Genomic DNA, 26,819 nt, shown 5'->3' with positions numbered 1-26,819 from the left:
CAAAAAACCCCCTTTTAACTTGACCCTAAACATGCTATTTTTTTGGGATGCTTTAAAAGGAAAGGAAGGTGTCATTCTTCATGAAAGAGGAGGTCCAAATCATGTCCTGGCCCCTCCATCCCCCTCCTTCCCTCCACCCAACCTACAGATAGGGGTGTTTAGCAGGAGTCTGGGAAAATCAAACTGAATTACTTACCTGTTGTGAAAGTATATGAGCAGCATGGTGCTATGATCAAGCTGTTAACTCTTCTGGGTTAACCTGTTTTCAGTCTCCCTTGCTGAGACAGTCGTATCATTTTCATAAAATACTTGGATGTTTCTGAGAACACAGAGACTTATTTTCCGGTTGTTCTTAACTGCTGAGACACTGTGGTTACCACCATACTGCATTCAGAGAGTAACAGTGGCAGTGAGAAGAGTTGGAAAAGGCCCATCCTTCAGAATCCTGGGCTTCAGATCTGTCCTGTAGCTCTTTCAAGGCAATAACACTCCTGGAGGTGTAAGCAAGCCACAGTTTATGGTGCTGGAAGTGTGATGCTCACAGTTACCCTGACCACCACAGGAGAAAATCAATGGGAGAGCTAAGATTCATAGGAAAAACTGAAAAATTACCAAATTACATTACCAAAGTTCCCTTAAGAATGAAACAGTTGCATTTACAAGAGGCAATTCCTAGCTGTGCAAGAAAGAGTTACAAGCTGTTGACATTCTTCACTGGGATGTGAATTTGAATCTGAATTAGGTAAGAGAGGGTCAATTGCTTTCCATTGGAGTTCCTGAAGAAAAATTTGTTGTTACTGTTGGTTGCCAGTTGAAAGATTCTTGTTTATGGAGGAAGGTCTGTTTAGTCTATTAACCTTGACAACCATGTCAGCAGTTTTTTCTGTTTGTTTTCCTAAAGGCACTACGTTGAAGTAGTATGATATACAAAGTTATTTATAGTGCAGACAATTCATAGCTATGCTTAAAAGACATTGGTCAGAGTTTAAATACTAAAGTTAAATGCTAGCCTCCTAGACAGTTTGAAAAGTCATTATGCTTAATCTTAGAAAACTAAAATGGAGAGATGGAATCACTAAAATGTCAGTGTGAATCAGGTATTTTTTATATGGATTTGTTATGGTTTCACAGAGTGGTTGAGGTAAGAAGGCACCTCTGGACCTAGTCCAGCCACCTGCTGAGAGCAAGACCACCTAGAATCAGTTACCCAGGACCATGTCCAGATGGCTTTTGAGTATCTCCAAGGATGGAGGCTCCACAACCTCCCTGGGCAATCTGTGCCAGTGCTCAGTCGCCCTCACAGTAAAATAAAAATACCCAACAAAACAAAACAAATGCCACCACCAACAAAAAAAATCCTTATGTTTAAATGGAATTTCCATGGAATATTTCAATCTATGTTCATTGCTTCTTGCCTTTTGACTGGGAGCCACTGAGAAGAATCTGGCTCTTTCTTCTTTACTCCCTCCCATCAGGTATTATACATGTTAACAGATTTTTATGAAAGGAACAAAATTTACAGAAACAATCAGAGCAAAGTCCACACATATTGACACACCTGCATTTGTACCTGCGTACCTCTGTTAACAGATGTTTAATATTGCTATTGCTGTCCTGGATTCTACAGATGAGCAAGGGCTACTCTAAAAGTACTTGTGTACAGCAGAAAGCTAAAGAAGTGATTTCTTTTATTCTAGTGATTTATTCATCATTTCAGACTGTAGTCTTGATTGTCACAGTCAAGCCTTCAGGTAGTTTGGTTTTCTTTAGTACGAAGGCTGGTTCTTAAGGCCCAGTCTTCATCGAGTTGGGTTTGTGTACCTGTGTAGCTTTCTGTCATAAATCTTCAAGCACACATCCTGCTAGAAAGTACCAGTGGAAGAGAGGAGCAATTCACCCTTAGCTTTCTTTCCACCTTCTTTTTTTATAGAACCATTGCTGTAGTTTTGACAATTTCTGCCTTTATCCCGGTTCTGTTGCTATCCTTTATCCCAGTTCGTTGCTATCTCTTGCTGAAGTTTCTACCCTACAGGTTTTTCAGTAGCCCCTATTTGCTTCATCAGCCAGTTCTGCCCAGGCATCCCATCTCAGCATCTCTGCCCCACTCCTCACCATTCCCCTCTTCCCTGGTTACCTCCTATGGTCAGGCTAGTCAGGTAGCCAGGCGTCCCTGTGCAGGTCTTTTCAAATCCTATTGTGTTCCCTGCCTACCATGAACTTTTTTTTGCCTAATCTTAATTCGTGTCTTCTCGCTGGCTTTTAGCACCTCCTCCCTTTAGGTCATGCTGTCGCACTGTTTCCTTCCTTGTTCTGCACTCGGGGTTTCTGCCCTTCCCATTCTCACCACCTCTCCAGTCCCCTTGCTGCCAGATTCCTTTTTCCAACCTGCTTCTCTCTCTCCCATTTCCACTTTTGTGCTCACTCCTATGTGAATCATGAGATTCTTGCCTGTACTGCCTTGCTGCAAGGGTCAGCAGCAGTGTGACACTGTCCATCCTGTGCTGGCCAGTCCCATGCTGCACTGAGCCACTGGGGCAAGGAAGTGGAGAGAAAACCCACTGCTGTCACTTAGCTGGGAGTGGACCATGGGTCATCCAGAAGTGCTGTGCTAAGTTTAAACACCCTCAGCAGGGGTAGCATTTTTGTAGACTTTAACTCTGGAATCATAAAAGCTATATACAGATCTGCTCTGTGGGGCCCTGAGATACACTTGGGTACCTGTCATGATGTTTCAATTCAAGAAAGCAATGAGCGATTCAGCTTATTTACCGTCCAAGCTGCCAGACTCTGGCTGCCTGTGCTGTCTGTAGTGAGAATTACTTGTGACATGTAAGTCACTTACGGTGACAGTCTGAATAATGCCCTAAGTCTCTATTGAGTATTTGTGAACTGCAGTCCTCCCTGATTTCATATTCATGCCCAAAGTACAGCAGCTGATGAAACTATTAAAAAAAAAAAACAACCCACCACTGTAATTTTTAATACATAGAAAGCATCATGTTTTCCTTATTTTTGATGGTAGGAGCAGTTGTGACATTCCTGCAGATTTTTTTTTTTTCAAATTTAGTTGTGAGAGCCATGTCCAAGAAAGAAGCAATCAAGTTACAGCACCCAAATTTCAGTTGCTTGTAAGAGCTGTATCAGACAAGCGAAGTAATGGGTGGTGACACTAGCTTTGCCTGGTATGGACAGATGTGGTTTCACACTAAAAAAGCTGTGCAGTAAAGGTTAGGCAATTACATTAAAACTAGTAAGTGTATGTAACCACACTCATTCAGCATCAATATTGGCAACCAACCTGGACAAGCGATTATTACATTCCACTAGCAGTGTCTCAGGTCTGTTATTTACCTCCATGCAGGAATGGTGCATGTTTCGTTTACCTTCTGGGAACACAGTATTATGGTATTACTTGTTTGAAGTGTAATTTGCAGTTGATATAATGTGAAGTGACCAGTTTGGCTGACAGATTAAACTACTGCTATTTTGTAAACATATGGTTGAAAGTAAAATTAATGTCTTCTGATTTTTAATTTGCTCTTTCCAAGAGTATATAGCTTGGTTTTAACTCTGTGAATACACGCAAGAACTTAAAAAATCCAGACTCAGGAGTCACATCACATACGGTCAACAGAGAACCAAAGATCTGTTTCAACAGAGAAGGCAGTTTGAGAGAAGAATATCCTACTAACTCACGCAAAGAAACAGGTAGTCAGGACAAGTGAGGGGTGAGGCAGGGGGGAGAAACAGGGAGGATGTTTACAGTGTATTTGAACTACTTCGTTGGTGGTTTTGTTAGGAAAGAGATCTTGTGCTCTTTCTTCTGTGGAAGAGAAGGAAGTTGAGTAGCACAAACTTTTTTCAGTGCTATATGTGTTCATGGTATCTTGTCATGATATGTTGTGTGTATTATAGTAACATGATTATAGATATAAAATGGGCAAGCATTCACCCACACATTTCCTCCTTCAGACATTACATATTCCATAATTTTTCCTAGAGCTTACGTATAGTTCTGATTATGGGATATAGTGATAGCAATATGAACTATAAGGAGTTTAGAGGACTGAGCAGAGAGGGGATGGGTTTCCTAGTGCTGTTTTAAAGCTGTTTTGATCGGGATTATGTTACTGGATGCCAACTGGTGGCCTCTTCCCCAGTTATGAAGGACAGCCTTTCCCAGAGGGCAGTATTTCTGTGTGCCTGGCTTACTTTATGCTGTATTCCTAAACCATTTTTAATGAGATTTGTTTTTAAAGTCCCATCTTAATATTGGATTGGGAATACTGTTGGTGAATTATTGGCTTTTATTCTTTCTTGCCTGCTCTACCTGGACTGGAAGTTGGCCAGGAGCGAGGCAGGGCCTCAGGCTCTTCTGTCACAAGCGAATCCGTGTGCCATGCTGGGGAGGTAGCGGGTATAACTGTTCTGTTACTGAAGTGCCATCGTGTTATAAAGTTGTTTGGGTAGCAGAGCGGTCTGGGATTAATCAGCAGAAGGGAGCAATGAAGTGAGTGAAGCGTGGCAGCAGAAAGCTATCCTGGACTGATTTGTGATTATTTATTTATTTATTTATTTAGTAGAGATAGTGAGATAGCTCCATGGGTTTCTGCAGAACTATCAGAGGATCAAGGGATAAATCTAGATGGGCTCGGGTAACCCAGACTATGAACTGCCTCTTTCTGAGCTCCTCCAAGTTAAAGTAGTCGCTCTGGCTCGCACCGAGCGCTTCCCTCGACCGCAGCATTTGCTCCCTCTGCCTCTCGGTGACGAATGCGCCCCGTCCGGCCGCCGCTGCGGGGCTGCCCCGTCCGGCGGCCCCGCTCTTCGCGCTCCCGCGGGCGTTTCCCGGCCCCGCTTTTCCCCGCAGCCAATCAGGGCGGCGCCAGCAGCACGTGACGGGGAGCAGGAGCCTGAATGAGCGCCCCGGCCCCGCTGGCAGCCCGGCGCTGCCCGCAGCCGCTGCCCGTGGCCCCCCCCCCGGCCCCCGCCGGCTTCGCGGCTGCCGCCGTTGATTTGCTGCTGTTGCCGCCGCCGCCGCCGCTTCTCTCCGCCCGGGGAGTTTCGTCTTGGGAGCCCTTTCGCAGAGCGTCGGTTCCTCGGCCCCTTGCAGCAAGAGGTTTTGTTTCCGCGCCCCAGAGCGATCCTTGCGGAGCAGCCGGAGCGTGGGACCGAGCGCTGGGAGCGGGTGGCCGCGGTGAAGCCTGCCTGGGTGAAGCACAGAAGTTGGGGATGCAGTTGAAGATCTTACTTTAGGCGTTTTGGGCGCTCTGGTCGTCTAGTGTCAGGCTGTGGAGGTGTAGCTATGTACCTTTTTGGCAGTGACGATTACGAAGTGGTAAGATGTAAACTAAGGATTATTTTTTAAAAAATATTATTTACTTTTAATGTCTCCCGTCTCTCAGGGTTTATTGGGCAGCTTTGAACTTCTGTCAGTGCTGTTCTTGCTGTAGTTGAGCGTTAGTACTCACCAACTCGATTGCTTTTGAAAAATTACGGTTTTTTCTGCAAGTTCTTGAAGCAGTGTGATACTATTTGCTAGATAAAATTGGATTTACTTTCCTTGACATGTTTATCACATTGTGGTGATACTGAAAATACTCAAGTACTGAATATTATGAGTCAGTTCAGACTTTGGGTTAAGCAAAACCATACTTCCAAATATTTCAGAACTTGTCTCGTACTTTGTAATGTCAATAGAGTACAAGGAGCTTACAGAACTGCCAAACCATTTCTTTTGTACAGTTCAAAATATGTCATTGTAGTGCAATGTAATGCCCATCAAAAGAGCTAGCTTAAAAAAAATCCTCAACACACCCATGTTAAGATCAGACACTTTGGTATTTGTGTAAAACGACATTTGAAATAAGTTGATGATGTCAGAGAAGACAAGAAGAAAACCGCTAATAGCTCAACCCTGTTGCATGGCTTTGGTATCTGACATAAAAGTTTGCGATTTTGCAGCCTGAGGCTCAAGTGCTACGTTGCAAGGAAAAGGGATGGATTCTTCCACCCACACACCACTCGTGACCGAGTCAAGACTGGAGGAGCTTTGGGGAAATATAATGAGACCAAAAAATGTGTATGAACTTTACTATAGGACATCAAAATAAATTTCATATGTTAAAAAGTGGCACATTCTTTGCATATAACTGGCAATTGCAAATGTTATGTTTTGATTATTGAAGTTGCTCTTTGAAGTATGAAAGCGCCTTTTATGGCAGTCTGAGTTCTACAACATATTTCAAGGAATTAATTTAGTTATTTTGGATTTTTTCCTTTTTTTTTTTTTTTTTTTTTAAATCCAACCAGCTCTGTTTTTGAGATGCAGGAAATGTAGAAGTTGTTGAGGAAGATAATTTAAACGCAGCTGTCTGCACATTGAACTCATTTGTGTTTGCGACTCGTGCAAACTTTCACAAACCAAGCATGGCAACTGAAAAGAACTTAGTTTCTCCAAAGCAGTAAATAACCTAGCATTGCAGTAATTATGCTATGGATTGATTGCTTGTTTGTGAAAATTGACAAGCTAAAGAAAGCTTCCAACTTTAAAGCTTTTAATGGACTGATTTGTTTTTTTAATCCATTACATCTTTGTAGATATTTGTAAAGGGTTGAAAATCTTTCTTAATAGATTTTTGCCCGGTCATTACATTCCATTGTACCCTGTCTAGTTACTTACTGGTTTATACAGAGAGTGAAGCTTTGGGTCTGAAATTTTAAAGTACCTTGAAAATAACCTGGATGACTGAAGAATGGTGTTAGGGTTTTGGACTCCAGTGTATTTCTCAATCTCTTTTCCTGATGGTGTTTCAGCTCTTAAAAAGTATTGAAGTATTCTGTGTCATAGAAAATAGTTTAATGCTTAATACACCTTTCCCAGGCAGGTGGGATGTCTCATTCCAGTCCCTTTTCTACTACATACTTAAGCGAAGTGGAATAGCATCAAGAGAAAAAGTGAGAAGTCCACCATGAACTGTGTGGGTTTGGGTTTTTTCCTTTTTTTGTTTGTTGGTTGTTTTTTTTTCCCCCTCTGATATCTCTAGAGGTCCCTGAAACTGAATTATAATGATCTGTTCAAACAAAATGTTTTGTTAACTCCAAACCAAAATATAATTTGGGGTTTTTCTTCTTAGTTTTTCTTTAAAGCAAGATAATTCAGGGGAAAATATAGATGTACTTTTTTGGTGTTATTTTGGCAGCCAGACTTACCAAGATGTTTGCTTTACTCAGTGATAAGTAAAATAGAATAGATGGCCTACATAAAGCTTGAAGAACAGTTTTATTGTTCAGTAAAAGCTAGAATCAATGTAAAACTTCTATCTGTATAGATCTCTAGTCCATGAAGCCATATGCTTTATGCTGTGGAAAAGGCATTTGTTTTATCTTCCCACACAAACAATTACTTGTGAGTCACTGAAGGACAGAGTGAGTGTAAAGAGTGACAGTGAAGAATCTCAGGGTTTAGTTTTAAGTTCACTATTAATTTCAAACAATATTAAATTAGTTTGAGGCATTCTAGCTATGCATATATATATAATTAGATTTTTATCCTAGAAAGGAGGTTACTGATAAAATGAAACATCTCTTAGAGGACTTCAATAAAACCCTCTTTAAAAACCCAACCCTTAAACAGAGTAATAGAGAAGTAGAACTTTCTGTGGTCATTGTGTGCATTTCATATGCAGATCTTTATGTCCACATGAGCGTGCACAGACGTTTGCAGAAATGTGAGTGTCTGAAGCAATACTCTTAACTCGGTTAAATTTCATAGCAAAACTCCACAGACTGGTACAACCAGCTTTTGCATGTGGTGTCGTCTTTTGCTTTCTTTTTGTTCCTGTGTATAAACAAGCTTGGATTATTAGCTTACTCTGAGTGCATAAGTTGTCTAGGTATCTGACAGCACTGATAATAAATTTTTATACCATCTCCTGCAAACCCTAGCTAAACAAAGATAATATTGCTTAAGGATCAGTTATCAATAGACAATGCTGGGCTTTATGACCACTTCATATTAAAAAAAAAAAAGAAGTGTAATTTCATGACATGGTGACAAATGCTACATTTTTGAAATAATTAATAAAATCATGTAGCTGTGGTCCTTTTTGAACGAATTTTTTGCTTAAATGTTCTGACTTGGGACATTGAGTGTCTTTCACATTGCATTTTAGCACTTTAGGCACATGCTTATTAACCTCTTAAGAACTGGTGGAATAAATATATAATATCTTTTGTGATCTTTTGAGGCATTTTTTTATGCCATATACCTGGAAGTGTAGAGGTGTTTGACTATAGTAAGCAATTTAGTTTCATAAATACAGGAAACTATAAAATACTACAGGCCAGGCAGTCTCATTTGTGGGTATAACTTCTTTGTGTAGGGATTTTCCTGTTTGCAGAATAAACATCTGATAACAGAACACAATTGGAATGGTTCATCAAAAATGCAGAAAGTGGGAGCTCCTTTTCACAGCTACCTGCTAGTGCACTCTGCATTAATCTCCCAAAGCAAAAGCATGTAAAATTTACTCCCAACAGTCTTTTGAGTTGCTTCATAAGGGATGATGGGTATCTAGCATAGTGCTTGCATGTTTGGGAGGCCTGGCTGTCTCTCCTGTGCCCCCAGGCTACTCTTGGCCCAGCAGAGCATTTCTCATAGCTGCAGAGCCTCTGCTCTTGCTCCCTCAGGTGGGCTTCGCCTGGGCTGTCGGCACTGGGCATATCCAGCCATGTCCCTCCACAGCTTTTCCAGGGGACCTTGGGTGTAAGTATGTGGGCCAGGGCTGATGGCATCAACTTGTCTCTAATCGGGCATGGGACACCTCAGTGTTTTGCCTCTCCTCCCTCCCAGCAGTCTTTCCTGGTAGAAACTTTGGGCTCTTTTGTCGTAGATGATCAGACACTGTGATGGTAGTGTAGTATTAATTAGAATTTCTTCTGAGAACAACCTAATCAATGGAAAGCTATTTTATAGCAGAGTAATTCAGAGGCAGGGAGGAGCTTTGATGATTGATCATTTAAGGAAAATCACTGAATTTCATTTACTATTGCATGCAACTTTCAAACTTTTGTGATCAAGTAGCTGATTTTAACTTTCTTAAGAAACTCAAAACTCAGCTCTTTTGCTCTTCATGGACTTGTCTCTGTGAAAATATCCTTACAAAGAATGGAAAAGCTCTTTATAATTCCACTGAATCGGTTGTGATGTCCAGAGTAAATGTTTTGGTTGCCTTGGAAATCCAGCATTTGTCATTTGTGTTCTCCAGGCAAAAGTTTTTGAAGTTGTCTATTTAAATTAAATCTTCACTTCCCTTGAGTTTGCTTATGTCCTCTTGCAGGATGGAGTACTTCTTATGGAATATTAAGTATGATGTTGACAGATGCCAGTTACACTCATGGCTTCTGCAGGGTAACATTATCTTCTAAAAAGTATGAAAATCTGTCTGCTAAATTTCTAAAGGAGTGGAAGATCTTGAAGCAGTCAAATGACAATCAGGTTTTAGAAGAGTTACTTTTTAAGTGCTACTTGTGTATCTGACAAACCCTGATTCTATGTGCAGCAGGCGTACTGCTGATAGGGCTAATTTTGCTGTGTGAAGGGAAAATCCTACCTATTTCAGCAATATGCTACTGTAAGTCCTAGAAATCAGCAGGGAGAACACATTGATGTGTTTTCTGTGTTTACTCTGAGTCGTTGCTACTTACCTTATTTCAAAAACTGAGCAAAGGGAGAAGAGATAAGGGTGGTGTTTAGAATTGGACAGAGTCATGTGTAACTGTTTAGCAACAGTATTTTTTTATCATACTGTGGATTAACACAGGAACATGTCTAAAAATCATAACTCAGGATTGCTTCTTTGGGAACCTCTCACTTGGATTGCAAGTTTCTTATTGCAAGCACATATCTGCAAGTTACCTGTGTCAGAACCACTGTAAAAATTTAATCCTAAGATTTTGTAATGACTTTTCCATGCTCACCTTAGTTCAACATAAGGCAACAACATCTAATGCTATTTTCAGATGAGCAAGTTGTATGGCACATGGTGAGTATTTAAAGTACAAACTTGAAAGGTAGGAAAACTAAATTCAGCCTCTGAGATTTACTTCAGAGCCATGAGTCCATCTGTATTGGGCTTGCATGGCAAGGTTTTGGTAGCGGGGGGGCTACAGTGGTGGCTGCTGTGAGAAGCTGCTAGAAGCTTCCCCTATGTCCAATGGAGCCAATGTCAGCTGGTTCCAAGATGGACCCAGCGCTGGCCAAGGCTGAGCCCATCAGTGATGGTGGTACCGCCTCTGGGATAACCTATTTATAAGAAAGGGGGGGAAAAAAATGGAGGAGAGCAATTGCAGCCAGAGAGAGGAGTGAGAATATGTGAGAGAAGCAATTCTACAGACACCAAGTGAAGAAGGAGGGGGAGGAGGTGCTCCAGGTGCCAGAGGAGAGATTCCTCTGCAGCCTGGCAGCCCATGGAGGTCCACCGTGGAGCAGATCTCCACCTGCAGCCTGGGGAGGACCCCACACCAGAGCAGGTGGATGTGCATGAAGGAGACTGTGACCCTGTGGGAAGCCCAGGCTGGAGCAGGCTCCTGTCAGGACCTGTGGACCCGTGGAGAGAGGAGCCCACACTGGAGCAGGCTTGCTGGCAGGACTTGTGACCTTGTGGAAGGGACCCACGCTGGGGCAGTTCATGAAGAACTGCAGCCTGTGGGAAGGACTCATGGTGGAGAAGTTCATGGAGGACTGTCTCCCATGGGAGGGACCCCACACTGAAGCAGGAGAAGAGTGTGATGAATCCTCCCCCTGAGGAGGGAGGAGCAACAGAAACAATATGTGGTGAACTGACCACAACCCCCATTCCCTGTCCCTCTGCACCACTGAGGTGGAGGAGGTAGGGAAAATTGGGAATAAAGTTGAGCCCAGGAAGAAGGGAGGGGTGGGAAGAAGGTGTTTTTAAGATCTGATTTTATTTCTCATTACCCTACTCTGATTTGATTTGTAATAAATCAGACTTATTTCCACAAGTCGATTACTGTTTTGCCCGTGAGAGTAAGTGGTGAGTGATCTCCCTGTACTTATCTTAACCCACAAGCCTTTTGTTATATTTTCTCTCCCCTATCAAGCTAAAGAGGAGGGGAGTGTTAGGGTGGCTTTAGTGGGCACCTGGCATCCAGCCAGCATCAACCCTCCACACTGTCCTTGGACAGATCACTTGACATTTGATATTTGCCTTTAAATTTTAGGTGATACTTGGTTTGTTTCTGGTAACAGTAGTTGTTTTACTTTTTAAAGTTCATAAATTGCTTTAAAAATACCTGTTTTACACATAACAAATGCTAGTATTTGATTGATTTTCAACTGCAAATGTTGTATGTGTGTGCTAGGACTGGAGTTATTCATGCCTAAAACTGGGTGTTTAGCGAGAGGATCTCTGTGTGAAAGACAGATGTGCTCACATCCAGAGCTGGATGTAGGTTTGTAAAACAGTCACCCTTAGCAAGCCTTTGCCTGTGGATTCTCTGCAGCAGCCGAAGTGTAGAAGTAATACAGTTTTTCTTTCCTAAATTAGAAAAATGAGGGCCATTCTGTATGGCATCATTCCCCATGACTGGCTCAGAGACGTCTCAGCTGTGTTTTAAGCACTGCATATGAGGTTTGGGATTCCCCCAAGGGAAGCCTGGAAGAGCCGCTGGCTTCGATCGTGTAGCAGGATGGCTCCTGAAACAGTTTCAGTTTACAATAGGGAAACACTAGAGAGGAAAACCTTCATAAACCCATGCAGAGAGGGGGTATTGGTCATTCCAGTGATATTCCCAAGACACCCAGTGTGCTTTCCAGTTAGTGATTTGTACAATTGTAGTGATCATACTTTTTTCCTCAGAGGAAAAAATGGTGTTGAACCTCCTGTTGTGTATGCGAAGTAGAATTTTTAAATAATTGTATTACTGTTTCACCTTTATATAGATTTCTTTTCCTTGTCCCCGTCGTTTAATTTGAATTTCACTGACAGAGGATGGAGCCTTTTTGATTATTGGCTGTATATTGAAGGGATTTATACTGTGTCTGGCCTTCCCCTACCTCTGTCCCCATGAACCAACACATAAACAGGCAAGAAAAAGGTGGGGAGCTCTGTGGAGGCCATAGGTGGAGGCACTGATCTGTAAGTCCTGTTACATGTGTAAGTCTATGAACATTAGATCAGCTGTCCCTAACATAGAGCACAGCATACCTTTTATAGCATAGTGTCCTGGGGTATGTGGTACTCTCAGAGAGTAAAGACAGGGTTCCCTCCTCAGGAATTAACTTACAGAAATAGATATTTCCAACAGAAAATACGAGGCAAAGCAACAGCTGCAATTAACCTGGATCCTTTCGTACTGGTTTAGAGCCAAGTGGTGCCTGAAGGCAATGGAGGAAGGGAATGAGCATACTTCTTACTGTGGAAGAGGATCACTGTTAGCGCACCATGTCTGAGAAGCAGGTTTGTACCTGAGGGCATGCATGGGAGGGAGCCCTGTGAAGTTAGCAAGGGTCAAACCATTTCTGGCATTTAGAAACCAACCACGCTGATCAGCTCCAGGTGGTGAAATAGCAAGGGAGAAGTTTACTTCTGTTTATGGACTAGCATGGAAGAGATGTGGAGTGTGGAAACTGGCCTGGGTTGGCAGGACCAGTGCAGTTCACTTCACAAGTGTGAAGACAGTATAACGAAACCAAAGTATTTACAAATGACATGCACACATGGCATGGGTGAGCAGCCTTGTGAACACTTTTCACAGAATCACAGAATATTTGAGGTTGGAAGACATCTCTGGAGGTCATCTGGTCCAACCCTCCCGCTGAGGCAGGGCCACCTAGAGCCAGTGTGGTGGTTTAGTCCCTGCCAGAGTCTGAGACCACGCGGCCGCTGCCCCTCCCCCACAAAGGGAGTGAAATACAAAGCCCCGGGGCTGAGATAAGGACAGGTTTAATACAACAGTGCAACAGCAACACAACAAACAACAACAATAACAATAAGAATAACAGTAATAACAATGAACAGAGAAAAATATCTACCGATACAGCAGTGAGAGCAGAGGAGTCGCATAACACACGCGATAACCGATAACCAACTGTCCCGCGCTGCCGCGCTTTGGCGCCAGGACGTGGTGTCAGCATGGTATATAAATAACCCGGCTAGAGCTTCCCCCCACTGCTGGGGAAACTTAACCCTATCCTGAGTATCTGCAAGGATAGAGACCCCACAACCTCCCTGAGCAACCTGTGCCAGTGCTCAGTCACCCTCACAATGAAAAAGTGTTTCCTGATATTCAGAGGGAACCTCCTGTATTTCAGTGCCCATTGCCTCTGGTCCTGTCACTGGGCACCCCTGAGATGAGCCTGGCTCCACCCTCTTTGTATGCTCCCTTCAGATATTTATATACATTAAAAGATTCCCCCCCCGAGCCTTTTCCAGTCTGAACAGTCCCAGCTCTCTCAGCCTTTCCTCATGTAAAAGATGCTCCAGTCCCTTCATCATCTTTGTGGCCTTTCATTGGACTCTCTCGGGTATATCCATGTCTCTCTTCTACTAAGGAGCCTGGAACTGGACACAGCACTCCAGGTGTGGCCTCACCAATGCTGTTTTATTTGTGTGTTTTTATTGTAGCTCTCTCTTTTGCTTCTCACCTTCATCTTCCAGCTCGTAGTAAGTGCTGGTGGAAAAAAGCAAAGGGAGTGGAGGCTCCACATGCCCTCCACTAAACTGCTTGAGGTAGCTCTGTACCTCTTGGCTACTTTTCCATTTGTGAGACAGCGGTGGGAAGGAGGGAAGGAAATCTCACTCGGGTTCTGGGAATAGTTGTCTTCTAATTGTATCGACAGCACCAAGTCCTGATGAAATCTTCAAATTGCTTGGTCTTGGTTACAGTTTTTTTTCCATCTGAAGGAAATAAATATGATAATACTACCTACTTCCTGGCAGATGACTGATCAACCTCTCGTGCTAGACAGTTTACCTCATTGAAATGAACCAGCATGAACTTTTAAAAAAATAATTTCAGGAGTACTTGCCATCTGCTCTACAGGTCTTGATATAGAAAATATGGCTATTTTTCAGTGAGGAATTTGAATGGAGCCTAATGTAGCTATAACAAGTCTTAACAGTAGGGGCAGTAATCTAGCTATGGCATCACAGAGCTAACAAGCTAATTTAACGTGCTTCTCTGATTTACGTAGCTGCAACATACTTAATTATCTTTGACGTGTGTGTGTGTGTCTCCAGGCTTTTGGGAATTATTTACAACATGCTCCCTGTTACACCATATATATTTGACTTCTTATTTAATTAGATGTCAGGAGACCTATGTAGCTAAAGAGGTCTTGTGGATAAAAGACACTAATGGCATGCCTGTTTTAAGTCATCAATTTAAAACTTGGGGTGGAGCCCTACACATAACAGTTGTAGTTATTTAGAACAAGGTAGCTTGAATGTCTCTAGTTAAAGAAATGGAACTTGTATATGCTGTGCATGAATACAGTACAAGAAAATTCCAGATCTTGCAGGGGACCCAGTGTAGTGCCTCTAACAATAGAGTTATTTTAAAATCTGTTTTCCAGTTAAGTATTTGTGACATGCATTTTGATGTCTATGTTGTTTAGTCTGTGGATGGATAGATATAAGTTAGCAGGAGGGGTACACATGCAAGATGTTTTATTGTGAAAAATTGAAATCGTGACTCCCCTGCAGGACATAGAAAGCTAGCTAGAGTCAAAGACACATGCTCACACTGTCTGCCATACATGCCTGCCTGCCTGGCATGGCAGACTGCCTGTTTTAGATGCTTTATCCTGGGTAGTGCACCTACTTTTCTCCCATCAATGGTATATGAGGTGGTGGCTGGCAGTCTAGATAGCTCATTGGTCTCTTGACCTTTCAGCACTACAGTAGTTATGACAACTCAATTAAGCACTCCTAGCAGGCAGGAGTTAATTTTAGTCCAATGATGTTTTGATAGGAACCCTCCACACAGGGAAACCAAGGGCTAAAAATCCTGTTTCATATTATCTGATCTGAAACTTCTTTGATAATCTCTTCCAGGCACAATTCCTTTTTTCTTTTTTTTATCTTCTCTTACTTTACAGTTGTGTGTTTATGTCTGGGAATACATTTTTGTTTTCCAGTAGGTTACAATAAGTAGGTCTGATGAACAAGTTCAGAAACAGCTGATCAGACTAAACCTATTATTTATTTTTATGCAATATTGGCTGTCAGGAAGTCTATCACAAGAAAAAAAAAATCCATCTACCTCTTTACTGAAGCCATGGGCATCTGTCTTCACGAAGATATGTCTCCTCTAAATTATAAACAAGCTCTGGGCAACTGGACTGACAAAATGAAGTGGTGTTTGTTTACTTATACTACATGTTACTTTCCAGATAACAACTTTAGCTGATGAATAAGAATTACGAAATGCTGGGGATAGTTAATTCATCTTCCACAGGAGTCATTAATTCTTTTTTTCAGCAAGTCTTTTATTTACATAGAAACAGGTAATGATAGCCATGACAAGCTTGTTTATTTTAACTGTCTCTGACCAGATTAATATCTAAGATTTCTGTGGGGAGAAGATTTAGCAAAACTTGGGTGTTATGATTGCTGTAACTACAGGACTATAGGAACTATCACTTTTAAAAGCTTTTCTCTGAGAAAAGAAATAATGAAACCCCTGAGAAATTCTCCTGTGCATGTTTCATTGTACATTGTCATTTACAACACAATGTGAATCTATATGTTTTCATTTAGCAATGCATAGGACTTTTGGGGATTTAAAATGCTAGAATAACATACTATATTTTATGATGTACGATACAGTTTTAGTGTTCTATTAGATCTTACAAGCAAATCAAATGGAGGTAATAAGCATCGGTTTTAATACATTTTTGTCTTTTTTTAAGGCAGCTTCTGTGTTCCAAATATCTGGACAAATTTTCTTAATAAAAAGAAATGCTTTAAATCAAACTGTTTGTTTAATGGTACAGTCAGAGAAACGGTGCAGAAATCCAAACTGAGAGTGCAGCCTACTCAGTTGAGCTCTTAAGTCTAAGGGCAGGTAAATTTTAAGCAGAGGGAACAATAGCAGGCTGGTTTATAGGAGCAAGGCTGATACATGCATAACTATTATTAGAGTATTATAATATAAGAATATAATTGTATTGCAAAGCTATTCCTTTAAGGAACAACTAAATATGATAGGAAAAAGGTCTCTGCATGTATTTTTATAAAGTGCATTTGCCTGAAAGTAAATGAGAAACTTAATTTTTTCTTCACTGGAAGTAATTAAGGTTTTTTCATGTGCAGAAATGGGCTTTACTAAAATTGGCTTTGTGCTGAACTTGATACAGTTGTATTTGTAGAAACTTGTAGAAACAGTTCAGCAGGCTAATTTTTGAGGCTAAATGTCATATAACTTCTTAGTTTATCTTAAGATGTTAGATTACTCTTTGAATTTCCTTATGTTTTTTCTGGTGTAGGAGATTAACAAGTAAAATTTTATAAAGTTGCAAAATTTTCATCCATGGGGATTTTCAAAACGCAAGTAGACAAGGCTGTGAGCAAGCTAATCTGTTTTTGAATCTGGCACTGCATTGGGCAGGAGGTTGGACTAGAAGTCCTGTCCTCCAGATGTTCCCTCCCCAACCTATTTTTTTCTGTGATTCTATTCAGAGAATACAGGCTATATAGAAATCTTATTGGCACCAAAGTAGAAATTCCAATGTTTTAGAAGTCAAAACTGTTAGAAGTCTTCATCTTGTGCAGCAGTTGCCCGCGATTTAGTTCCCATTGCTGAAGGATACCCTATATAATTCTGAAATTTTAGGCCTCTAATCTGTAATTCACTGTGATTCTTTTGCCTTCATCTGCATTCCGTATAAATATAGTGATATATCTATAAAGTGAGATCTGAAGGACAAGGACATTGAATTGTTGCTGAAATATAGTCAATTTATCATATGTGTCATATTGTGGTTATACCCCATATATTTATGAAAGTTGTATTCTGCTTCCCTTAATTACCCTGTGGTCTTTCTAAAATGGAATTATTCATATTGTTTGCTGTAATTCTGTTATTTGTTATATGGGTGTCCTGGCAAGAACATGGGTGGCCTTCAGAGATGCTTAAGCAAAATCATAAGACTCATTGTACAATACTAGCACCATATGTCAAATTTTGCTTTCACTGATCGACATTTCACTAGAATTTAACAGCAAGAAAATGTGCTTTTTTTTAAACAATCACCACATACACCTACTGCTGATATCAGATAATAACTTAAACTGCTTTGCCTTCTGAATATAAGAGTTTTCCCACGCATGCACAAATGTTATTCCCCGCCCCCCCCCCCCCCCCCCCCCAATTTGTAAGGAAATGTGAATAATTCTGTTCAGCTGTATCTTGTTAGTACAAAATAATGTTCTGATCAGTTTGGATCCGAAGGTTTGGTGGAATTTGCGGGCAAGAACATCTGGGAAATGGTCTGGATGGGACTGTCCTCTGTCTGTTGAGGGAGAAAATACAATGCAACTGATACCATTTTCTCTATCTGTTGTTGCCTTGTCAGCACAGGAATAAAATCTGAGATCTTTCTGTAATCAAATGCCTCCCAATGAAATGAATACATTTAAAAAAAACCCCAAACACCACAAGTTGTTCTGTTTTGCATAGGGCTATTTTAAATAAACCTGGACATCTGTGTCTAAGTGTGGTGGGAGAGATTAGTCCTGCCAGTTATACAACATGTTTTGTGGATCAGCTTTCCTTGTGACAATTGAAAGTGTTGTCCTTGCACTTCTCCGGTAGATTTTATGATGTGAATGAAATGCTATTCAATTTAAATAAGATCTATTTTAGCATAATCAAAGAGGAAACAAGAAGGAACTGCTATTGAAATCATAGGCTATGATGATTTTGAAAATGAACAGGACTTAAAAATACTGATGCCTTTTCAGATCATAAGATCCGTGCCTGCAGACAACTAACAAAACAAGGGGTTATAAAAGAGCACATTTGTGTTACTGCACCAGCTTCAGCAACAAACATTTCCTTTTCTTCTGCATGAAGAAAGAAACAATAAACCATCATTTTTGTTTTACCCTTTGTAAACTCAAAAACTTTGAACATGAAGGGAGACGCTAACTGTACAAATTACTGCTGATTATAGATAGAATAATTATTACAGAAGGAGTGATGGAAGGAGAACAGTGCAAATCTAGAGTGATGTTTTGGTTTCCTTACATTAAAGTTTACAGTACTTTGTAATAAGTGTTTCAGCCTAATTGAAATTGGTTAACGATAAATGTAAAATAACAAAAAGTAATAATTAAGATACTAAACTCCTTTCTTTCCGAAGTGGAGATGAACTGAAATACTATTGAAAGCCAGTGGGAGTCAGACTCCTTAAAGCGTGAAAAGCCTGTCTTGCATTTAGTGTTGACTTCTGCCTTTAACCTGGCCGTGGAAGCCGGCATTGTGTCTCTGGAGAATCTTTGAGAGGGTTTAGATACAAACATATTTGAATTGTGGTATAGCAGCACATATACAATCTACGTGACTACTGAGTGGGCAATAGGTGTGGACCTGGAAAAGATGATGCAGCTTGGGTTTCTCTGTCATTTTATAATTCTTATCTGTCCATGAATACTTTGGGGACTGACTTCATTTAGAGCAAGGTGAACACAAAGAGACTGTTGAATGAGTGTAAGTAGAAACATAGTTGTAGAATTAGCTTTCTGCTTATATACTTCAGTTTGAAAGCCTAAAACCACTGGATATTTATTGGCTGTAATGGAAAACTGCATACAATACAGAGATGGAAGTGGTTAGATATTTTAAAATTTTTTTTTTTTTTTTTTTTTAGAAAAGGCAGATATTAGCTTAATAACTCTTCTTGTAGTGCCAGGCATATAAACACAAATAACATCAAGGTAATTTTTTTGTTTGACAGTAATTTTGTGTGATATTTTTAATCCTAGAAAAGATACCTTTCTGCCTTTGTAATGATTCCAATTTTATGATCTCTGCTGCTAAACTGGAGAATGGCAAGAACTAGTAAAATGCCCGTTGGCTTGCCATCCATCTCTCACATTCTTGAAATCTTTCTCTTATATTTCTCCTCTTGAAGCCTTGTCCTTCTTTGCCGCTTTGTCATAGGTGCTTCTCTTCTGTGGGGTATGGATGATGCCCATCAACCACCTACCTACTTTCTGCTGGCTCCTTGTTCAGTCTCTTTATCTTTAGGAGTCTCATACAAACAATAATTGCATTACTAATTAGTACAGCAGAGCAGCAACCTTAGTGACATCTTTGTAATACTACTGTCCCCTCAGCAGAAGACCAGTGGTGATAACAGCAATGGTACTGTGATAGATTGGGTGGGTTTGTTCACTAAAATGTCAGCAGGATAAAGTGCTTGTTTGCTTGGCAGGATATGCTGGGGGCCTCTTGGTGGGTGAGACCCAGATACCGTTAGGCCTGCTTAATCAGCCCCCACAGGTCTGGTCTCCACCCAGATGTCATTTGGCCTGCTTAATCAGCCCCCACAGGTCTGGTCTCCACCCAGACGCCGTTAGGCTTGCTTAATCAGCCCCCACAGGTCAAGTCTCCACCCAGATATTGAGAGGATCGAATAAGGAAGATTGAGAACCTCCATCCCTGCGACCCCCTAGTAGCAAAACGAACATGCGCAGAGCATATCGAAAGAAACTACGTCAACCGGGAAGACTGTATATAAAAAGGGACTGTAAAAAGGGAAGAGGGCCGCCGTTGATGGAGCGGAGACTCCCCGGCTGCCCAGCGCTGATTTTTGCTCACTAACTTTGCTTGCTGAAATTATAATAAATTCTGATTGGGTTGGAAACTTTTGGTCTCGGTTTCTCAACATATAACAGTACAGTTGATAAGTTTGGTTGGTAATACCTTAAGCAGAGATTGATTGCCTTGTAAACTGGAGGAAATACAACTTTTAATTGAGCATAACTGGATGAGTTTGAGAGAATTAATTCCATTTCCAAACAATGGAGTGGAGAGGAAAAAGCAGGCTTTAGCCAGTGCAGTTCCTCAAGAAAATAAGTTGTCAGGGACGACATGGGTTTGTTTTTATTTCTTTGATGAGAGTTAGCGCAACATATTTTGAGACCTTAAGGCCGGAGTTTCCATTCTTGTGTCTTTCATCACTGCAGGTGCTGGAGACTCTCTTGTGACCAGAAACTTGCTTGGGATATGTTGGAAGCAATCTCTTTATCTGAGGGATTTTACGAAGTTGATTCATCCTGGTAGCATATTAATAATGTTGCTTTCCAGCAATGTGAGGCATTGCATCTCTTAAAATTTTTGAATGAGTTGACTATTGTGTAGCACAATAAATACAAGTTTGCCCAAGGTGTATTTTGGCTCTTTTTTGATGAGAATTCTATTATATTTCCAAAGTTGCAGATTGTTTTAAAATTCTGAACTTCTGAGTCCTGCATGAACAGGAGCACTATATCCAGGGAGGTGATTACCAACCTCTGCACAGCACTCGTTAGAACATAGCTGCTTTACTGTGACCAGTTTTGGTGTCCCAACAGAAGAAAGACATGGATACATCAGAGATGGTTTAGTGAAGGGCCCCCAGGATGGTTGGGGCTGGATCACTTGGCCTGTGGGGAAAGGCTGAGGGACTGGGTCTTGTTCAGCCTGGAGATGAGATGGCTTGGGGGTGGGAACCAAAGCCTCCCAGCATCTACAAGAAGGTTATTGAAAGCATGGAGCCAGGCTCTTCAGAGGTGCATGGTGGGAGGGCAAGAGACAAACACACAAAGTTGAAAGAAGAGAGGTTCAGACTGGATATACGAAAAAACATCTTCACCTTGAAGGTAGTCTGTCAATGGGATGGATTTTCCCAGAGAGGTTGTGCAGTCTCTGTCCTTGCAGGTTTTCAAGGCCCAACTGGATAAAGTCCTGAACAAGCTGGTCTGGTCTCACAGTTTGAAAAGGACGTTGTACTAGAGACCTCCTGACCCCCCTTTCTGCCTTATGGTCCTGAGAACAAGAGGTAGTATGTCATCATAGGTCTGACACAGGAGAGGCATTCTTTTTTAAGATTTTGGATTTATCAGCAAATCAAACACATGTTTTGTGTTGATATTCAGTATTGCAGCAATAGATAAAAGAACAAGCAGTGGTCCAAAATTTGGTGCTTCCTCTAGAGGAGGAAACAGCTCAGAGAGGGATATGATGTAATGTGCTCTCCTGACCCAGACAAAGTCTGTTCTGAATCAGAAAGAAGTCTGTTTCTGATGTTTCTTTCATATCTGAAAAACAGAAAATATTTGGTTTTCTAGATTGCAATAATTTTAAAAATCTGAGTTCACTTACTATCTGGAAAGTGGCTTCTGTACTCTACCAAGCTTTGAAAGTTCCAGAACACAAAAAATATTCCGACATTGAGTAATGAAAAATCACAAAGACCATGTGCTGCTTTCAGGATTTCCTTTAATTTTTCTATTTCAATTACTTTATATTTTATTTTCCTTCAGGTTAGCATCTAATCATTGTCACCATCTTCAGTAGCAGGCATATTTCTGTTTCCACGTTGCCTAAAACATATACTTCTCTTTTAACTCTCCCTTCTTTACTTAAGTGATCATATCTCAGTAGTGCTAATATAAATCCATAGTACAAGATCTGTTTTAGTGGTAAGAAAATGTACTTAGTTTTATTAATTATTAGATATTATATACTATCAGATGATTTCCTACAACCTTTTACTAATTAATTTTTTGTAAACAAATGTTGTATATGCTCTTCACATTCTTGTGTTTGCTTGCAGATGGAAAACAGAGGCAGCGACATAGAGACTTCAGTCTTGCTTCTTAGTAAAGAGGTGGGGATAGTGCTCTAAAAGTGAAATAGGAAGGATTCCTAGAGTCAGAATCACAAACTCCATTTGCTCTCCCTCTTTCAAAGGGCAGTTGGTGGAGCCGTACAAGCAGTGACAGCCACGTGGATTGGGATGGGAGAATCAGGCACGCAGTGCTTGCTTTAGCTTCTCGCCCGTGGATGAATATCACACACCGCACACTTGATACCCTCACCTGCTCTGTGTGGATGTGCTAGGTTAGATATCTTTTAGAGTCAAATCTAAAAGAGCCAATGGATGTGAACTGTTGATATCATGCAATCTATACATTAACTGGTATATTTTCATTTTAGAACAAAAACTGTGAAGATATATGCTGGAGAGAGACAATTTTCTAAGATTATTGTTTTGATATGTGATAGACAAGAGGGGAGAAAAAAGGCCTTTCCAGAGACATTTCCATCAATGTGGAAGTATTACGGACTGTTGTATTCTTGAACTCAGATGAGAGTAATTGTAATATCTAAATGATGTAAGGAGCCTCATCCTCTTGGGAAGATTGCAAGGAGTTTGCTTTGGTTTATGCTAGACCTGAAGGGTAGGTAATGGGTATAAAGAAAGAGTTCTGGTATTTTTCAAGCAGTGTACATGAGGATGAAGGCTGGAACAAAGGACTAACACCTGAAACCACAAGGACTCATGTGGCTTCTGACACCCTTGGAAACTGAGCTTACATTTAGCCCACTGATGAGGATATGTGTATTTTATGTAGTGTTTTTATCCTGAAGTAAATGGTGCCATGCAGTGTGAAAGCTTCTCACCTGGTGTTTCTGGCCGTATCAGAGAGAGCAAGGCTGCAGATGCTTAAAGGATGATCGCGCCTGCCAGAGATACCTGGGCTGAGTCACAAATGTACTGCTGTTTGACAAGCTTGAGCTTTCAGTGAGTTTGGGTTAGGAAATTCAATTAATTAATTCCTTAGTCTTCACTGTGTGTAATTTAACAAAGGTGTTGATAAGAAAACCTCCTAATATAAGCAGTGAGTAAATTGCAGTGTTTTATGTCATGACGATAATTGATTGCTGTTAATAAAAGATCATGACTAGAAAATCAAGATTTCAGTAGTAGATGATGGGCTGGAAAATAAACTTACCAGAGGTTGAAAAGTATTGTAGACGACTACTGTATGACAGCAGTTTCTTCAGAGTACATGCCTGCCAAGCTAACTCAGGAATATATGGAAAAGGGTGATTATTTAAACAGATGAATACTATATTTACAGTATAGAAATGAAGGGTAGCAAGCAAAAATATGTATTAAAGCAGTTGTTACATTTGAGATAGTAAAATAGGGAAGACTTCACTGTATATACTTAACCTCAGCATTTTTAACAAGTTAAAAAGCAAGCAAACAAACCAACAAACCCCCAAACCTTGCATTTGTTATCTGGAGTAGATTAAAAATGTTACATTTGAAAACCAAGTAGGGATTGTACATGCAGAGATAATTTGAGAAAATGCAAAGAAATTTTTTTTTTCCTTCAAAATTCTCCATTGCTAACAGAATTTCATGCTAAATTTTCAGGGAAGTTATTTTTAAGTATGCAGAAAATCTTAATGACTTGAACCAAAATCCCAGATAAAAATATACTGAAGATCTGGAACAGAGAATCTAAATTGGCACTTTTAACTGAGCTGAGACAAATTGAGATGATGGTTGCCATGCTTTCCTTCAAATTCTTTCCTTTTCTAGTTGTCTTTCTGTTTCCTTGTTGTCAGCCCAGATGTGTTTTCCATTTTTCCTCTTTTTAATGGAACGCTTGTAATGTTGTGGCTGACCCAATCTTTGTCTTTCTCTCTGTGCTCTTGTATCGACACATAGCATTTTATATTAAAAGTCTTTTTTTCTGAGTTGTCTTTCTGCAATTTAAAACCCTTCCTTTGTGATATCAGCTGTTGATTCATTCAGTCAAAAATTATATTTTCATTTTTCCTGTAGGCCTTCCAGTTTTTACCCACTTCTTTCTCAGTAAGCACCACCACAGTTCAGCTTGTAATAATCTTGGTTTACCTTTGCCTAAGGGCTTAGACACATAATCAAGTTACCAGGGCTTTAAAAAGTTACCATGAGTCAACCAAGTTGTGTTAATACCCCTGTGTGTGCTGACAGTCTGAGACAAAAGTGATTGATCCAGGTTCATGCAGCTTGCAATCATTTTTCTTCCTTTGACACCCATCTCTGAGTTGTTCCACTGGCAACATCTTAGCTCTGTCATTTCTCTGACTCTTCCTTAGAGCTCAAAGTCATCAATAATTTAATCCCATTCTCTAGATCCAATTAATTGTCTCAAAAAATCAAATCCCATTTTTTCTTTAGTTTGGGGGATTTATTTTGTTTTTAAAATTCTCGATTATGTGATTATATTGTTGATAAAGCATATTTTGATAAGGTTAGAGACTTCCTTCTATTCCTATCATTGCCCTCTTCCTCAAAAGCACTTTCTCTTGTTTCATAAGTGTGAGAATCTCTCTGTCAGAATATACAGAGCTACCAGATTATCCTCCTTCAGAGGCTTTCACAGAACTAATCTCTGCCATAATACATATAGAAAACTCACTTAAACAACAACCCACCATGGTTATGCAAGGGATGAGTCATAATGCTGGTATCGAATATTTAAAAATGCTTTATTTTCTATAGCATTGCTACCTTGATCCCTTTCTTATTCCTTTTTTTTCTGCTGATATTCTCTCATCCTTTATACTACAAGTTCTTTTAAGCAGTCTGTATTCACTTTGTGACTGTACAGTGCCTAGTACAATAGGGTCTTAAGTAGTTTTCCCTCTTGGATGTTTTTTTTGCGAAAAATGGTAAACCATTAACACACCAGAGCATCCCACAGATTTGGGGAAAGCTTAGCTCTGATTCTGAGGGGTCTGTCTGTGTGCTAACTAGGTTGAGCTCTGCAGCTGCCCTTTTGGAAACAGTTTGCATATTGCCAAAGCTTTTCTGAAGAGTCGCCATGAAGAGACTGTCATTTCTCTAAAAATACCTACTCATGCTACGTTTTCTTAGCAAAACAACAGGAAAGCAAACATTTAGGCTAAGATCATGAAATGTGAGACCAAATGTGCGGGTTTTTTTTGGTATGGGAGGTTATTTTTGGTTTAATTGTTTTGGCTTTCCCTAATAAAGTATGTGGTACAACTGTTTACCAGGTTCATGAATGCCAGAATCTAGGCTTCCTGCAAATGTAAGGATTATTTTAAAAAATTCTGCTTTCATCCAGCTGTTGATTGGATTGGCACCTTGGAAACCTGTTAATCTTGAGCTGGGTGCTGTGATCAAGCTTGCCAAAGTCATGTTAAGGGGAAAGAGAAGATTGGTTTCCTGTATAATCTCTTATTTAATCACATTGTCATACTAAAGCTCCCAGCTGTTCTAAAATTTCACTCCTCCTGTTATTTGAATGTCCCCCATGGCTGAAGATGACATAGCAATGCCCAATTAGCTCTAAACAACAAAATTCTAATCAATATTGGTTTTGTTTTTTAAATGCAAACATAGCAGAGGATTTCAGCGGCTACTGTGGGAGCTGGTAGCCCTCCTTGTATAGTAATTGTGGGAGAGCACAGTTTTACAGCATTTAGTGTAAATGTGTATGTAGTAGGCAAATGGCCAAGCTCTGCAGGGCCCATGCCAAGGACCAGAGAGGACATCAGGGCTAGATTTGGCAGTTGCCAGGCTGTGAACTGTCCATGGCCCTTAGACAAGGAGTCAACAATTCCTGCTTGATATCCCCTTAATGATAACAAGGTCTGTTTCCTTTTTCCTTTGTTAAAATGTATTTCTTCAGTTTTTCATACATGCTAAATATACATGCCACACAATTAATTGGAATTAATTTGGTCTTTCCATAAAAATTCTACTCTCAAATAAAACATCAACATAATATTGTGTAGCATTGTTGGAGCAGCATTTTGTGCTTTCTTCAACATCTTTCAAAATAATGACATTGCTTAGACATCTGGAGAAAACTTCATAGATAAATTTTCACATTTACCAGCTGTGGCCTCTCTGCCAAACTAAGGTCCCTACTGATGGTGCATTTGTGGGAGTGCTGCTGATTTTCTAAATATGTGGCTCAGTCATTTCAGGTTGGTCAGTTTATGATGAAACAAGACAATCTGTACTCCCTGTTGACATATTATAATTTGCCAATGTCAGCAGTTTGACTTCATGCTACACTTAAACATTTCACATTTTGCCTTTGTTCTGAATCAGTTTTAAAGATTTTAAGTGAAATAAAAATTTTATGGAAATAACCTTTCATTTTTCTCCTTTACCTATTTCATAGCACTCAAGAAGTAGTAGCACGTCACAAGGACATAACGTACCATCTCAAATCATGCCCTAGCAGGACATGTGATGTCATTCTTACTATTCTGACAAGATTAGAAGATAAGCCGTTAACAATATTTCTGTATAAATTTTGAATATTGAAATTAATTGTTCCTCTTACTGGCACAGTGAGGCCTGAGCTTTCCATATTCAAAGTATAAATCGAATGAAGACATAAAGATATTTCTTCCTTTTGGATTTAAAATTCTTTTCAGCATTAGATGAATTAAGAGATGAAAAATATATCTAGGAGAAAAACCCAGTATTCTGTTCACCACGGTCTTAGCTTTCATTAATGCTGTGATAACATCAATGGTTTTGACCACAGGCCACTGTTTTGTCAACCTGTTAGGATTTAAACACTACACTAAACTTCTGTCCCCTTGTTGCTGCTCGTCTTGTGCCGCTGTTTCCATTGAGGAGCTGTGTCAGAAGTTGTGACAAAGGGAAATTTTAAAGAATAGTCAAATTTGAAAGGCTCTGGGGAGGTTACAGGGCCTCTGGGTATTTTCCTAATGGACAAGATTTTTCAAAAAAT

The 26,819-nt window shown here is 40.3% G+C and overlaps 1 protein-coding gene across 6 annotated transcripts in view; it reads left to right on the top strand.

Moving 5' to 3' along the window:
- Positions 1 to 26,819, top strand: part of CACNB2 (calcium voltage-gated channel auxiliary subunit beta 2) — a 257,991-nt gene that overhangs the window by 141,026 nt on the left and 90,146 nt on the right. Inside the window, exons 1-2 of one of the 6 annotated variants that reach the window (XM_074834386.1) lie at positions 4,966 to 5,338; positions 21,851 to 21,904. The exons of 4 other annotated variants lie outside the window; for them this stretch is intronic. In XM_074834386.1, coding sequence (XP_074690487.1) covers positions 5,306 to 5,338; positions 21,851 to 21,904 — 87 coding nt within the window. In that variant the 5' untranslated portion in view covers positions 4,966 to 5,305. Of the gene's footprint in view, positions 1 to 4,965; positions 5,339 to 21,850; positions 21,905 to 26,819 lie in introns of those variants that run through there. One more of the 6 variants, XM_074834432.1, reaches the window with a different exon arrangement.

Source organism: Strix aluco, chromosome 1 (assembly GCF_031877795.1).
Source record: "Strix aluco isolate bStrAlu1 chromosome 1, bStrAlu1.hap1, whole genome shotgun sequence".
NCBI lineage: Eukaryota > Metazoa > Chordata > Aves > Strigiformes > Strigidae > Strix > Strix aluco.
This window is presented reverse-complemented; position numbering and strand designations above follow the sequence as displayed.